The sequence below is a fragment of the Xenopus laevis genome, chromosome 1S (assembly GCF_017654675.1).
Source record: "Xenopus laevis strain J_2021 chromosome 1S, Xenopus_laevis_v10.1, whole genome shotgun sequence".
Taxonomy (NCBI): Eukaryota; Metazoa; Chordata; class Amphibia; order Anura; family Pipidae; genus Xenopus; species Xenopus laevis.
In genome coordinates this window covers 55,722,046-55,737,784 of record NC_054372.1, presented here as the reverse complement: position 1 = coordinate 55,737,784, position 15,739 = coordinate 55,722,046, and the positions used below count along the sequence as shown (strand labels likewise).

Below are 15,739 nucleotides of genomic sequence, written 5' to 3'. Positions count from 1 at the left end.
TTAAAATTTCTCTTGCATAGGTTAATTTCTGTTCTATTAGGCAACAGAACAATATAGTCCTTAATGAAGAAAAGTAAGGGCCAAGCTAAAGTTATCTCCTGTTAATGTGGGCCAATTATTTATTAGGCAACTTTTGAAGCACAGATAAGTTTATAAAATCGTAACAATCAGATACAAAAAAGTCAGTGGATCCTTTGGCCATGATCAGAGCTATAAGAATCTTTTGGAGGACCATATCTGACTCATAAGGGTCCAGTTGCACATTGTTATTCTTTACAGGGATTGTCTATGTTTTCTAATAGGTAGGTTCCACCACCATAAGGCTCCAGGAGGGCCTTCATTGTTTGCATTCGACTTCCTGCTTCTCTGAGCATCAAAACAATTCAGCATCCGGCTGAGAGTATTATTAGCCTAACAGACTGTAGCTGAGGGAGTGGTTTGTTTATACAGAGGTTTCTCAGTAGGTGGTTGACTCCTTTTGATTCTGCTCAGATCAACAAAAACGTGTCTTTACTTTCAGATTTTGACATCTTTAGTGCAAAAACATGGATATAATTTTATTAATTAAAATAGGCACAAGTATGTTTAGCACAAACTCAATTCATTGTGCTAATGTTAAAAATGAGTTTTAATGTTTTGGATGGGTGCATATTTCTGCAATATGTCAATACAGTGGTACTTTTAGTTGGTGTTATCATTTAGTTGGAGAATACACTGTTTTTACCTTTCTTTTTGTATTTTGTAAAATTAAATATTTGGAGTAGAAGCCATGTTTTATAGGAAATGAGTTTATATCATATGGCTGTGTAAACTGTGTTGAATAACATTTGACATTTTTTTGTTTATGAAAACGTCAGAACTCTAGAATAAACTATTTGTTATCTAAATGCATTATAAATAGCTTATTGGCCATTGGCTAAGCAAAAAGAGAGAAAAGGATCTGGACTTTAAAGGGATACTGTCATGGAAAAAAAAAAAATTCAAAATGAATCAGTTAATAGTGCTGTTCCAGCAGAATTCTGCACTGAAATCCATTTCTCAAAAGAGCAAACAGATTTTTTTATATTCAATTTTGAAATCTGAAATGGGGCTAGACATATTGTCAATTTCCCAGCTGCCCCAAGTCATGTGACTTGTGCTCTGATAAACTTCAATCACTCTTTACTGCTGTATTGCAAGTTGGAGTGATATCATCCCCCTCCCTTCCCCCCCAGCAGCCAAACAAAAGAACAATGGGAAGGTAACCAGATAACAGCTCCCTAACACAAGATAACAGCTGCCTGGTAGATCTAAGAGCAACACTCAACAGTAAAAACCCATGTCTCACTGAGACACATTCAGTTACATTGAGAAGGAAAAACAGCAGCCTGCCAGAAAGCATTTCTCTCCTAAAGTGCAGGCACAAGTCACATGACTTGGGGCAGCTGGGAAATTGACAAAATGTCTAGCCCCATGTCAAATTTCAAAATTGAATATAAAACAATCTGTTGGCTCTTTTGAGAAATGGATTTCAGTGCAGAATTCTGCTGGAGAAGCACTATTAACTGATGTGTTTTGAAAAAACATGAAAAAAACCAGGATCCCTTTAACTCCCACTATTACAAAGGAATTTCCAGTTAACTGTAATAGATAGTAGATTGCATGAAATATCTAGTAGTAATTAATTTAAATAAACTGGGCTTGCTGAACAATCTTGAAAAGGTTTCACCAACTCATCTAAGGGGCTTCTTCATTTCAATTGATGAATGAAGATGACGGCCAGATCAGTGGTGAAATTCTTCAAGATTTCTCAGCAAGGCCATTGCTTATCAGCCTGATACTGCATACCGTGACCTGCCTGAAAATCTTTCACAGACATATTGCATAAGTAAAAGTAAAAACACAGACACATTGCATAAAAAAAGTAAAAACAAACATACTTTGGTAGTTATTATTTTTTTTCTGTCTGGTGACCAATGAGTTCTCTCACGTGCAATTATTGCCAGTGATGAACAAAACAGAAGGAGTCATCATAAAGGATAAGAATTGCAATAAGCCAGCCCAAAGGCCTATGCAAATTAATGGCAACCTTATTTATCCAATTTGCTCCACAAAATACACTTTTCTTCCAAACTGAGCCACAGCATATGGCGCTGTTTGCAGTAAAATCTGACAATGCGTCTTTATAAAATCATAATAGCATAAAGAAAAAAATGAACTCTTTTAAGCACAAATCATAATGATGGTATTGTCAGAAATGGCAGAAGCACACATTACAAAATGTTAACTGGCTGTTCCATATGTCTTTTAAAAAACATGACAATTAGCTATAAAAGGAATTTTGGGTTAAGACATGATCTAACACAGGGGTCCCCAACAGGCCCGGACTGGCAATCTGTCGGAACGGGCAAATGCCCAAGGGGCCGCTCTATTTTTTGTTAACTGGGCCGCTCCCAAGCCTCTCATCAGGGGATCCCGGGGGCGCAGCTGTGGCTTCTGTCACGTTCCCTCTCTGCTTGTGTAACGAGCCCCGAAGCACTCGATGCTTCTCTCTGGAGCCGCTCTGTGGTTGGTTGGTGGGGCACCCGGACTCACTGTCATGCGCAGCGTGGAGAGAGAGAGTCAGGAGGCGACTCAGGACTCGGGTGCTGCCGGGTCTATGGGGAAGATCCAGGGCAAAGTCACGAGCTGCTGTGCAGGGCTGGGGGTGTGAGATAATAGTGTAGTACTACCAGCTTGCACACCCTGGCTCTCCGTATTGTGAAAGCCCTGTGCTCGGTGAAGAAGGCTTCGGTATCCTCCAATACAGGTAAGTGTAATAGATACAACCGGCACACGGGTCCAAAATTAAGCAGGGACAAGCCCTTGCTGTGTTTATATGCAAAGTGCAACGTTTCGAGGTAAACCCCTTTGTCAAGGTGTGAGATAATATACATATAATATATACATAGCAAAATGGCTTTCCTTGCTCTGGGGCATCTGCAACTCCCTGCTTTACAACTCCCTGCTCCCTATCTTCTGTATCAGTGACGTGTATGAGGGGCTTGTTCTTGCTGTTACTTCATATCAGGAGTATTACTGTAACAGAGACTTCTGCTCCTTTCTACTTATGTCTGTCACTGAGCTGTAATACACTATATCAGCTGTGTATATACATAGAGTGTAACACTGGCAGCTTTACTTCAATATCATGAGAATATGTGCAGGTAACAGGGGCATTAAATGTATCTGCTGTACCAGGAGTAATGAGGGGTGTCATTCTCTGCTCTTGCTTCTATTACATTTACCCACAGTGTTTGTTATATACAGCTATAGGACCTGATATCCAGAATGCTCAGGACCTGAGGTTTTCCCGATAACTGATCTTTCCATAATTTGGATCTCCATACTTTAAATCTACTTAAAGGGATACTGTCATGGGAAAACATGCACTCCCCCCACCCACCCCGGCTGCCGCTTGCGCATACGCGTAATAACGACACCCCTAAATTTCCACCGCCTTAGGCCCGGGCCTTTGTGGCCTTGCCACAAATCCAGGCCTGAGCATATTATAAGAAGTAATGTACCCCATACTGTAATGGTTAACTATCAAATCCTTGTCATTTTTAAATAAGATGTTCAGGGCTTATAATAAATGACAAATCAACAAAATGGTTAATAAGGACACACTAGATTTGCGTGGTGTCCGTAAAGAATGTTTACATGAATTACAGTTAAGTGAGAAAGGCAGCTCTTTATGGACATCATTTTTGCAGTTTTTTTTGCAGAGTACAAAACCATTGTGTGTGTAACATATGGGCTGCTTTGATTTTTTTGCCCGGGCTGCTTTTTACTCCCAGTCCGGCCCTGGTCCCCAACCTTTTTTTACCCGTGAGCCACATTAAAATGTAAAAAGATTAGGGGAGCAACACAAGAAAGTTAAAAAGTCCCTTGGGGTGCCAAATAAGGGCTGTGATTGGCTACTTGGTAGCCCCTATGTGAACTGGCAGCCTACAAGAGGCTCTACTTAGCACTATACTTAGTTGTTATGCAATTAAAACTTGCTTCCAAGCTTGGAATTCAAAAATTAGCACCTGCTTTGAGGACACGGAGAGCAACATCCAAGGGGTTGGAGAGCAACATGTTGCTCACGAGCTACTGGTTGGGGACCACTGATCTAACATCTGCCTTTTGGATTTTATACCATAAATCGGTCTCTCGTCAGTGCTTGGCACTTCGCGTACATTACCTTGAAATAGCTGAAATGCCAAAATAATCAGATTTCACGTATCGACTCTGTTTATACTTTATTGTAGTTGTTGTGGCTTTTCTAGATCTGTGTGCATATTTTCAGTGGAGAAGTTTGCATTTGGTAGATGAATTGTTTCCTCTAAATCTCCTCTGACCCTATAATATCAATGGTATAATTGAATGTCAAACAAAAGTGACTCATAATCGTCAGAGTCTGAAGCACTTAACTGGCTTAGATGTTCCTGGTCCTGGGAGAAACCAAAAATATACTTTAGCAGTACTCTTTAGCTAATTCTGCTTATCTCTCGCACAGATAAAATACATAATGACAACCATTGTAAAATCTACTTGAGTTTAGTTTTTTGTAGATGACATCAGAAACATCTGGAATGTATAAAATATATAATCCAAGATTGGTTGTTTCATGCTTGTGGTCACAGCAGGGTATATGATATATGACTGTATAAGAACATTAAAAAAGTATCACACAGATATTATATCGGCTTAGTATATAGAAATATTACATAGCAAGCCTTTATGGACTTTGAGGTCCATTCTTCAGGTTGACTATTTTTGTTTCTTGAACTAAAGTGATACTCACCATCCCCATCAAAGTATTAAGGCCCTGCTGTAGCTGCTTTTACAGTAATAATGATGTTCCCTTAATATGCTGTTTTTGACATATATTACCACCTGCAAACACCACTGGGCAGATTTATTAAGGTTAAAATTGAAAATTCGATTTTTCGAGTTGGATTTTTGGTCAAAACTCACAAATTCGAGTTGGGAAATAATCCAAACTCGAATTTGAGATTCATCATAAATTGACCCTTTGAACAAGTCAAATTCGACTATTCTATTCGACTAATCTACCTTAAACCTGCCAAGTTCATGTTAAAGTCAATGGCAGAGGACCAGTTACCCATTTGAATATGTTAATAGCCTTCCTGACATTTGAGGTTTTTCTCGGTATTCAATTCCAGTTTTCGGGTCAGTAATATTAGATCGAGTTTTCTACTTTTTTCTTAAATAAAATACTATTCGAGTTTCGAGGTCATTCGAGTTAATTTAAGGTGAAAAAAAAACTCGACCTTTGATAAATCAGCTCCCACATGATAGAAATCAGTCAGAAACTGATTTCTACTAATAAGTAGAAAGAAAAATTAACAGAAATGGTAAAATAAAAAAGGCAAAATAAAAAAGACATAAGAATAAATCATAATACATATGAGCATGACTTTATATATACCGCACTAATACGTATTACTAATATGTTTATTTAGTGATACATTTAGGAGGGTTATTTATCAAAATCTGAATTTTTTCTGATTTATTAAATAAAAAAAAATCAGACCGAACTAGAATCAATGATTTGCCCTTATTTATTAAAATACAAAGAAATCGGATTTGGAAAAAACTCGACTTTTTCGGATTGTCGCTCAAAAAAACAGAACTTTTCTAGTTTGCCACCCAAAAACCACAAAAAATTAAAATTTTAGTGGAAAAACCAGTGTCAAACCCCGAAAAGGGGACATCTGCCATTGATTTTTACATGAATTCGGCAGGTTTTAGATGGAGTATTTTCAGATTCAGACTTGGAACAGCTTCGGGCCATAATAAATCAGGAAAAAATTGTGTTGTTTTTTTACTGCAACTTTTTTTTGGGTTTTCAGCATCAAATACGGACGCATCGAAAACTGTGCCTTAATAAATTAGCCCCTTATTCTGTCCATAATGTCTCTTCCAGGATGGCATGATGTTTCTCTCACTTTAAATTGGCGCTATGCTGCATATGACTAAAATACAGAGCAGCAACACCCTACCCTGTGAATGCACCCACTGTATGCCCATGTTCTAGATATGTGGAGAAAAATCCCTCACTTCTATAGTGTCTTATAACTCCTTATTTGCCATAATTTCCCTAACTCTTATACCCATCTGATGTAGTTCTCCTGTTATATTTTATTTCTTCCTTTCTCCTTTTTTTCTATTTTTTCAATTATCTCTAAAGTGTGACCTGGGATTTTGTGGTCTTCTATTGCTATATTATAGCCACTAACTAATTATATAGTAATAATATATATATATATATATATATATATATATATATATATATATATATATATATATATATATATATATATATATATATATATATAAACTGTTCTTATCAAATAACTAATAATGTTCATTTGTCTTTCAGGGTCCACCTGGTCCAAAGGGAGACAAGGTCAGTAAATGAATAGTGTTTAATTATGTAAATATTAGAAGTGGCAAAGCTGATCCACATTGAGGTTCATTTGGAGACCTCAGTAGATGTTTCTCTAAAGATTTAGAGCAGTGATCCCCAACCAGTAGCTCGTGAGTAACATGTTGCTCTCCAACCCCTTGGATGTTGCTCCCAGTGGCCTCAAAACAGGTGCTTAATTTTGAATTCCAGGCTTTGGAGACAAGTTTTGGTTGTATAAAAACCAGGTGTACTGCCAAACAAAGTCTCAGTGTAGGTTGACAATCCACATAGGGGCTATAAATGGCCAATCACAGCTCTTATTTGGCACCCCAGGAACACTTATCCTGCTAGTGTTGCTCCCCAACTCCTTTTACTTCTGAATGTTGCTCATGGGTTCAAAAGGTTGGGGATCCCTGATTTAGAGGATTCAGAGTTTAGCTTGTGACGCTGACACAGGTTGGCACTTAATAAAACTCAAAAATCATTTCATCTTTCCCCTTGCAGGGTGATCAAGGTGATCAGGGACCTCGGGTAAGAACTTTAAAAATGTAAAGTTGCTAAACACAACACAGTTTTCAGTAACCAATGGCCCCACTGTGTATTCATGGTTTAATAACTGCATTTTCTCTGCATGTGAATTGTATAACTGTTGTGCACAATCCGAAACAATACATTGGTGCTCATTTGCAAGACATTGGGGTCATTTATTATATGAATAGCAGGGTACAAAACACTACCAGCAGTCACATAGTATACATTCACCTGCCACCTAGTTAGTTTACGAACTGCAATACGAACCCCAAAAAATCATTGATACATCAGCAGAAATGAACAAGGGAATGTGCTGAGGCATTTGTTAATAATGTCTAACATCTACTTGTGTGATAAAACTGTAAAAGTGTCTGTGTTAAATATGTGAAATTATTTATACCATAGGTATTACTCTCTAAAAGGACATTCAGAATAAACCTTTAGTATTGACTATAAAAAAATGAAAATTCAAAGGGCATAACTGCCTCTTATAATGAACAAATCTGCCACTAATAACATCCTTTTTTCTTTGCGAGTCTCAGTAAAGATAACTCTCCTTTTAACAGATGTTTATTTTTTAATAAACAAATTCAAGAATATAATTTGCCATCATCTTTTCTAGTTTGTGCTCTGGTGATGGCTTCTGTCAGCTGCTTAATTATTATATGCGCATTTGTGTTTCGGTGGGGAAATTTGTGATCTGTGCCTCCAGGGTGCAGAGAAATGATGAAGTATGGAAGTGGCAATATTGAAGAAATGCAAAAACTGGCAATAAATTTGATATAGCATTCCTTAATTACAAAGAAAGATACATCGATTTGAATTAGTGTGTTTATATTGATAACGTTTGCCCTCCCATGGTATAAATAATATATGTGATGTCTTGCAGTGTGATGTGGATTTTATAATTAATGCTGAGAGGGCAAATGGGAATAATTCTCTCATTAGACTAAATCTCCCAGCAGCAATATTAAAACTCAGATCATTTAGGGGCAGATTCACTAAGGGTCGAATTTCGAAGTTAAAAATACTTCGAAATTCGACCCTCGAATTGAAATCCTTCGACTTCGAATATCGAAGTCGAAGGATTTAGCGCTAATCCTTCGTTCGATCGATCGAAGGATTTTTCGTTCGATCGAACGGTTAAATCCTTCGAATCGAACGATTCGAAGGATTTTAATCCAACGATCGAAGGAAAATCCTTCGATCAAAAAAAGGTTAGCAAACCTATGGGGACCTTCCCCATAGGCTAACATTGACTTCGGTAGGTTTTACCTGCCGAAGTAGGGGGTCGAAGTTTTTTTTAAAGGGCAAGTACTTCGACTATCGAATGGTCGAATAGTCGAACGATTTTTCGTTCGATTCGTTCGATTTCGTTCGAATTCGAACGAATTTAACCAATTCGATGGTCGAAGTACCAAAAAAATACTTCGAAATTCGAAGTATTTTTCATTCGAATCCTTCACTCGAGCTTAGTGAATCTGCCCCTTAGTGTGTATGTTGTGGCTTTGTATATCTGTGTCCATATTGAATTAAATTAGTCTATTTTTTCACTTTTTTTCAAGAAACATTTTTTTTACGTTTTTGCTCATATTCTACTAGTCTAGTTATTCCAGTGTGCCAACCTACCGCTATGAAAAAAAATACCTTCAGTGGCACATAGGTTATTTTAGCCATTACTACAATGAGGTATAAAACAGTGGTGGTTGAAACAATGATATCTGCCTGACACCACTTTCTATATAAAAAACTGTACACATAGGAATGACAGTTGGGTGTCTGCCCTGAAACACTTGTTTTGACTGACACTGTTTTCTGCCAGTAAGGCACAGTAAGTCAAACTCACCAAAAGAAGCATTGGATTTGGGTACCAAGCCCCAATACTAAGGGGGTTATTTACTAAACTCCGAATGCAAAAATCACAAAAAATTTGTGACTTTTTTTTTTATAAAACCAGATTTTTAAAAAATCTAAATTTTTTGCAATTTATTAAACCCCAAGGATGGAAAAGCAAAATCTGAAAATCCGGCACCTCAGACCTGTTGAGGTTGCATATAAGTCAATAGGAGAAGTTCCAATGATTTTTTGATGTGCGCTGGGTTTTCTGGTGAAAATCAGATGAAAAAATTTGTGAAAATCTGATTTTTTTTCCTGCAAAGCAAATTTTCGGGAAAATGTAATAATAAATAAGCGTAAAATACCCAAGCAGATTTGAGTTTGTAGCAGAAAATATTGAGATAAATTCGGACTTTTGATAAATAACCCCCTAAGAGTAAAGTAAAAAAAATGCAAAAATCTTTATCAGGAGGCCTATTTATCATATTGTGTACAAAACATGGTAGAAATCTGTGTAAATTAAATGGCAAATCATTTGTGTAATCCATTAAAGTTGATGGGAAAAAAATTGCAATTGATGAACACCATATTTTCCCATATTTTCCCATAACATTTTTAAGTGGTATACTTCCATATACTCAATTGCTGAAAATGAATACACAACTTAAAGGAACAGTAACACCAAAAAATGAAAGCGTTCCAAAGTAATGAAAATATCATGTAGTGTTGCCCTGCACTGGTAAAAGTGATCTGTTTGCTTCAGAAAAATTACTATAGTTCATATAAACAAGCTGCGGTGTAGCAATGGTGGAAATTGATAAAAGGCTATATGGCACAGGTTAAATAGTGGATAAAAGATAACACCATTATGTTCTACAGAGCTTATCTGTAGAGGAGTGACAGAGGAGGGAGGCAAGAGCAGCAGAGGGGAGTGAATCTGGACTAGGAGTAGGCAGAAGACAGGCATCTGCCCAGCACCCCCACATCGTTGCGCCCTAGGCAGTTGTCTCTTCTGCCTACCCCTAGTTCCGGCCCTGCCTATAGACATGTTCTGCTGTGCCTGTTCAAGGAGCCTTCCTTTCCTTACGAAGAAGAAGATTATAGTGTCTAATAACTTTACTATAAAAAAAATCAAATGAGTAGAACAGGAGGTGACAGGACAGGAATTATAAGGTGTTGAATGAACATGCTGACATGATGCTTCCAAAGCAATTTTCAATACATTTCTCCCTCTGGCCTTAAAAAATTATATACGCTACTTATCTGAGACAAGCTAAAAACTGCTTGGTGAATGGAAGGCCACTGCATAGCACACTGTAGTGATAGCTAATGTTTGGCTATACCAGTGAGTGACAGAGTTTAATAATCGGGAGGTATCATTAAAATGTCATATAAGGTCAGATGCATGAATGGCTCTGGGTTTGCTAGTCTGTCACAGATGCAGCATAGAAAACATTCTTCTGAAGAAATCTGACAGTACTTTTTGCTTCATTTAGTACACAAGTTAGTCCTGCGATTTTATTGCTAAAACATAAATGTGTCTAGCATAATCCTGTGCTACAGTCATTGCCACTGAACTACAAGTCCCAGAATTGTTTGTATTCATGCCCAATCCAAATTACATATTAATGATCATGTCTTCAGATCATCACATAACATCTGGGCTTTAAATAACCCTGGTATCTTGGTCATTCAGTGACTACATTACTCAAATACATTTTCAGAAATGGTTTTGCCTCATACCTTTTTCTGCAAAGCCTCCCTTGAAATAGTACACAATTTAGTCACAGTATCTTAAGAAATTCCCTCTGTAATGTATTTATTGTCAGAACGTAAAATGCATTTGTCATATTAGTTAGAATTTTTTCCAAATGGATGGTATACTTATTACTGTAAAGGAAAAGTAACCCTACCTATTGCTTTTTAACTAGTAGTCTCCTTCACAGGTGTTCATTCCCAACCCAACACTTGGGGGCCCATTTACTTAGCTCGAGTGAAGGAATAAAGGAAAAATAGTTCGAATTTCGAATGTTTTTTTTGGCTACTTCGACCATCGAATGGGCTACTCCGACCTTCGTAATTCGATTTCGAATCGAATGATTCGAACTAAAAATCGTTCGGCTATTCAACCATTCGATAGTAGAAGTACTGTCTCTTTAAGAAAAAACGTTGACCCCCTAGTTCGCCTCCTAAAAGCTACCGAAGTCAATGTTAGCCTATGGGGAAGGTCCCCATGGGCTTTGGTAGCTTTTTTAGGTTGAAGAAAAATCGTTCGATTGATGGATTAAAATCCTTCGAATTGAACGAATAGCGCTAAATCCTTCGACTTTGATATTCGAAGTCGAAGGATTTAACTTCGACAGTCGAATATCGAGGGTTAATTTGCCTTAGGGGCAAATTTATCAAGGGTTGAATTGAAAATTTGAATTTTGAGTTTATTTTAGTGTAATTTGACTAGGAAATAGTCCAAATTCAATTCAGATTTTCAAAAAAATTCGGAATTCAAATTTTGAAATGTATCTTGTACTGTCCCTTTAAGAATTCAAATTCGATTAGTCACCATCTAAAACCTGCTGAATTTGGTGTTTTAGGCTATGGGGGACCTCCTACAACCAATTTGAAATCGTTTGGTGGACTTTTGAAAAAAATAGAAAAAATAAAAAAATAAATAACTAAAAACTAATTGAATTTGCACCCATTTTTAAAAAATTAGTTATTTCATAAATTTCGATTTTTTTTTTTCAAACTTCAAGTTGATGGGAGTCGATGGGAGTTTTTAGAAAATCCCAAAAACTCGAAATTTGACCCTTGATAAATCTGCCCCTTACAAACTGACCCCTTTGTGATGGCAGTCACTATGTTTAAACTTGTCACATCCAGTCCTAGCAACTGGTATAAGGAATATTATTTTTGCAAAAAGCTACTTCTAAAACTAAATATCACTATTAAATGGGAAATGGATGATGAACCCACTAACAATGAAAGAGATTTGGCACTACCAAGCATTGAACAAATTAGTGCAGATTATATATTTTGTGCTAGTGAGATTGAAAATGATTGCAGAAGAGAATTACATTGAATTGTGCAGGCTCTTGTCTCCAAGTACAGTACAAGCAATATGGGTAATTCATCTAGAGCCCAGACAGATTTATCAAGGATCGAATTGAAAATTCAAATTTTCTAATTAGAATTTCAAGTTTATTTTAGTTTAATTCAACTAGGCAATAGTCAAAATTCAATTTGAGTTTAAAATGTCCTACAATCAATTTGGATTTGTTTGGTGGACTTTTTTTGTGTGAAAAAACTTGAATCGAATTCGATTCGAGTCTGCAGGTCGATCCTATTCACCCGAATTTTATATAATTTGAATTTTTTTAATAAGTTTCGATTGGTCATTTTTTTCTAATTTTGAGTTTATGAAGGTTTATGGGAAATTTTAGAACTTTCCATAAACTCAAAATTCGACCCTTGATAAATCTGTCTCTAAGGGGCCGATTCACTAAGCTCGAGTGAAGGATTCGAATGAAAAATACTTCGAATTTCGAAGTATTTTTTTGGTACTTCGACCATCGAATTGGTTAAATTCGTTCGAATTCGAACGAAATCGAACGAATCGAACGAAAAATCGTTCGACTATTCGACCATTCGATAGTCGAAGTACTTGCCCTTTAAAAAAAACTTCGACCCCCTACTTCGGCAGGTAAAACCTACCGAAGTCAATGTTAGCCTATGGGGAAGGTCCCCATAGGTTTGCTAACCTTTTTTTGATCGAAGGATTTTCCTTCGATCGTTGGATTAAAATCCTTCGAATCGTTCGATTCGAAGGATTTAATCGTTCGATCGAACGAAAAATCCTTCGATCGATCGAACGAAGGATTAGCGCTAAATCCTTCGACTTCGATATTCGAAGTCGAAGGATTTCAATTCGAGGGTCGAATTTCGAAGTATTTTTAACTTCGAAATTCGACCCTTAGTGAATCTGCCCCTTAGTGTTCATTCAGGAAACCCTAGTGCAGAATCAGGCTACACTTTGTACCTTGTGCCACATAACAAAAAAACCCAATTCGAGTGGCAGATGGTAAGTACAGGGTACCATTGTGGCCCCATGTCTAAAGGATGCACAAGGCAGGGAGGCGCCTACACGTTTGTCCCTGCCTCCTCTTATATACTGTATATTGTGGTAGAGTGACAAGGAAAAGGAGGAAAAAGGTCACTCTAGACTTTAATTTCTCCCCAGGTACTGAGTTAGGCTCCAGGAAGGGAGTTACTAAACAGAGAATCAGTGCTCTGTTTAAAGACTTTAGTAGCTAGGGACTCCATTCCGCAGATCCAGTGGAGAGATTGGAGTTCACCTTCCACAGGAAAGCTGTCCTGTGGAAAGACTATTTAAAGTTAATTAGAATGGGAGAGTGTGTCTCTCATCAGAGCACAGCAGGTAGGAGACCTGGCTGTGTTGGGAACTCCCAGAGAAGCTGGGAGTGCCACCTGATGCTGCATGAAGCAGAGGGAGCCCGTGGCTGTGACTAAGAGCCAGATTTGTTGTCTGTGTGGGACATTGAAGAAAAGCCAGGAGGCTAAAAAGTTCACTCCAAGACTGTGAGTACAGGGGTGAGCCACAACAATTGTTTTGTTTGCTGGTAGTCCACAAGCGGCCCAGCCTAGTCAGGGACTGCTCCAGAGTTGGAAGGTAGTGCCCAATGGGCTAGGTTTTATTTTATGATTTGTTTGAATGATAAAATGGTCACCCCTGTGTCTGTGGACAGTACACTGTGTTTGTTTAAAGTGTGAAAATAAACCTGTGTTTTCCTTGAAGAAGCTGTGTGTCCCAGTCTTTATGCTCCTTTGTCCTATGCTGCCTGCTCACCATTGACTAATCCCCCTAAAAGTTACGTGTTCAAGCCGCCAGCTTGCCACAATATATAATATATATAGTGCTGCCAAATGCAGATAGCACTATATTAATTGGAGGGTTGCAGGTCTCTACAGAAATGTGCAAGTCAGAGAACAAAGTGCAAAAACCATACCAGATTGCACCCAAATCTTTTGCATCCATCCCTGCTCATAATAAAATAAGCATAGAGGTTTGAATATTTTTAACTTAAAAAAACACAAGAATTAATAAATATACACAAAACTAATATTACCAACATATTTGCATTCAAACTTTCATGCAGGAGGCATGGGGAAGAAACCATCTGTTTAGAAAGATGTTTTTTTGCCATCTATTATTTAGCAAGCCACCATGTTCTTCTTGATCCTTCAGTGGCATAGAACGGTTTAGGTACTAATGTTAGATTTGAGAAGAGAAATCCCATTTTACATGTTTGGTAAAAGTGTCTGTCCGGTACACAAATCCAGATTTACTGACTCCTTGATCCTTGATCAGTATTAAATCAACCAGCCACTTTTATTGGGCAAATCATCAGAAAAATAGTCAAGCTACTGTAGATCTAGATTCTAAAAATAACCACAGTGTTCCTTTTTCTTTAGACTTTTTTAACACTAACATGTATTAATCATTATTTTAATTCTACGCAATCAGTGCTCTTTAACACATACAGCATAAATTATAGCATTAGAAAGATCAGTTTGCTGATATAATAAAATATATATTTTTTTTTATTTTCCAAAACCATAAAAACTCAAAAAGAAAAAAATGAAAAGTTATTTTAAAGTGTTCTTTAATGGGCCCAGCAAATAGGGTAGGAAATGAAGTCATTATCCTTAATGTAGAAAATAATTGTTGTGCTTATCCGAGAAAAAATAAAAGAAGGTACAGCAAAATATGGGAAAAAGATTTTCGAATTGGTGTTTCTTCTTTTTTGTTATCCAAAACAATTTCTTTTAGGATTAATAAGAATAATTTTGCCACATTCATAAAGCATAAAGCAATTTTCGCCTATTAGAACTGAAAGTCTGGAAGATAGCCTATTAATGACTCTGGCACATCCAAACACATTTTCATAAACATCATGATTTACAACATACTGCCAAAACCATTTAATCAGGTAAATCAAAATAAGCAATTCCAGTTTAATGCCATTAGAAGATCACAGAGGTTTGAAAACTCTGGGTCACTAATTGTATAATCTTTCTGTTCTGGCATTTTAAAGACATTCTTGACCTTTACAGAAAAATTGATGAGCAGAAGAGCAAAAGTATATAGTCTGAAGGCAGAAGATAGTGTTGAATAATGCATACTAGATAAGCTTGTTATCCCGAAAGCTCCAAGATAAAGCAATGCTATTTCCCATTTTATTCTACTGAAATTATTTATTTTTTTACTAATTCGTTTTTTTCTCTTTAATAATAAGAAAATATATGTGTGTTTAACTCTGTGCCACTTCACCAGGCTCAAATTCTTTACTATTATGCTAATTCACTAAAATGCGTAGTTGTGTCTCAACAGCCAAAAGCTGGCAAATTTTTTCTAGCATTACTTCGGCTGGGCGAGCATTTACTAATGAATTTTCACTAGTGTTCATTTCTGCCTAGCACAACTTTGCTAGCACTCTTACGCTTATGTTAATTTGAATAGGAGGGGTACCTAAAAGTCTTTAATAGTAATGTTTGTACAAATGCTTGAAGTGGCCCCTTTTTCGAACACAAGAGCCATAATAAAGACAGAAGAGATCCTCTAATGCCCTAGACATGAGCCCACCCTTAAACAAATGTGGCATGCCCCTCAAATTAGTTTTAAAAAGGGGGGGGGAGTTACCCGTTGCACAAGATGGACGGGGGGGCCGAAGTTACCCGTTGCACAAGATGGCCGCTTGAAACAGTAGCTCCGTATACTCGAGCCACCTAAACGCTTAATCACAGCACAGACTCCGCACTAATCGGCATTGCTATACCGCAACTTTTAGCCTGGATCATGGCGCCCAAGCAGAACCCCAAAAAAGCTCCGCAACAAGTCACTGCGTACTTTTCCTC

The 15,739-nt window shown here is 37.3% G+C and overlaps 1 protein-coding gene across 7 annotated transcripts in view; it reads left to right on the top strand.

Moving 5' to 3' along the window:
* The window catches only part of LOC108706699 (collagen alpha-1(XXV) chain), a 265,983-nt gene that overhangs the window by 160,149 nt on the left and 90,095 nt on the right, over positions 1-15,739 (top strand). For all 7 annotated transcript variants that reach the window (XM_018243341.2, XM_018243342.2, XM_018243344.2 and 4 more), the window contains exons 5-6: positions 6,413-6,439; positions 6,944-6,970. In XM_018243341.2, coding sequence (XP_018098830.1) covers positions 6,413-6,439; positions 6,944-6,970 — 54 coding nt within the window. The remainder of the gene's footprint in view (positions 1-6,412; positions 6,440-6,943; positions 6,971-15,739) is intronic.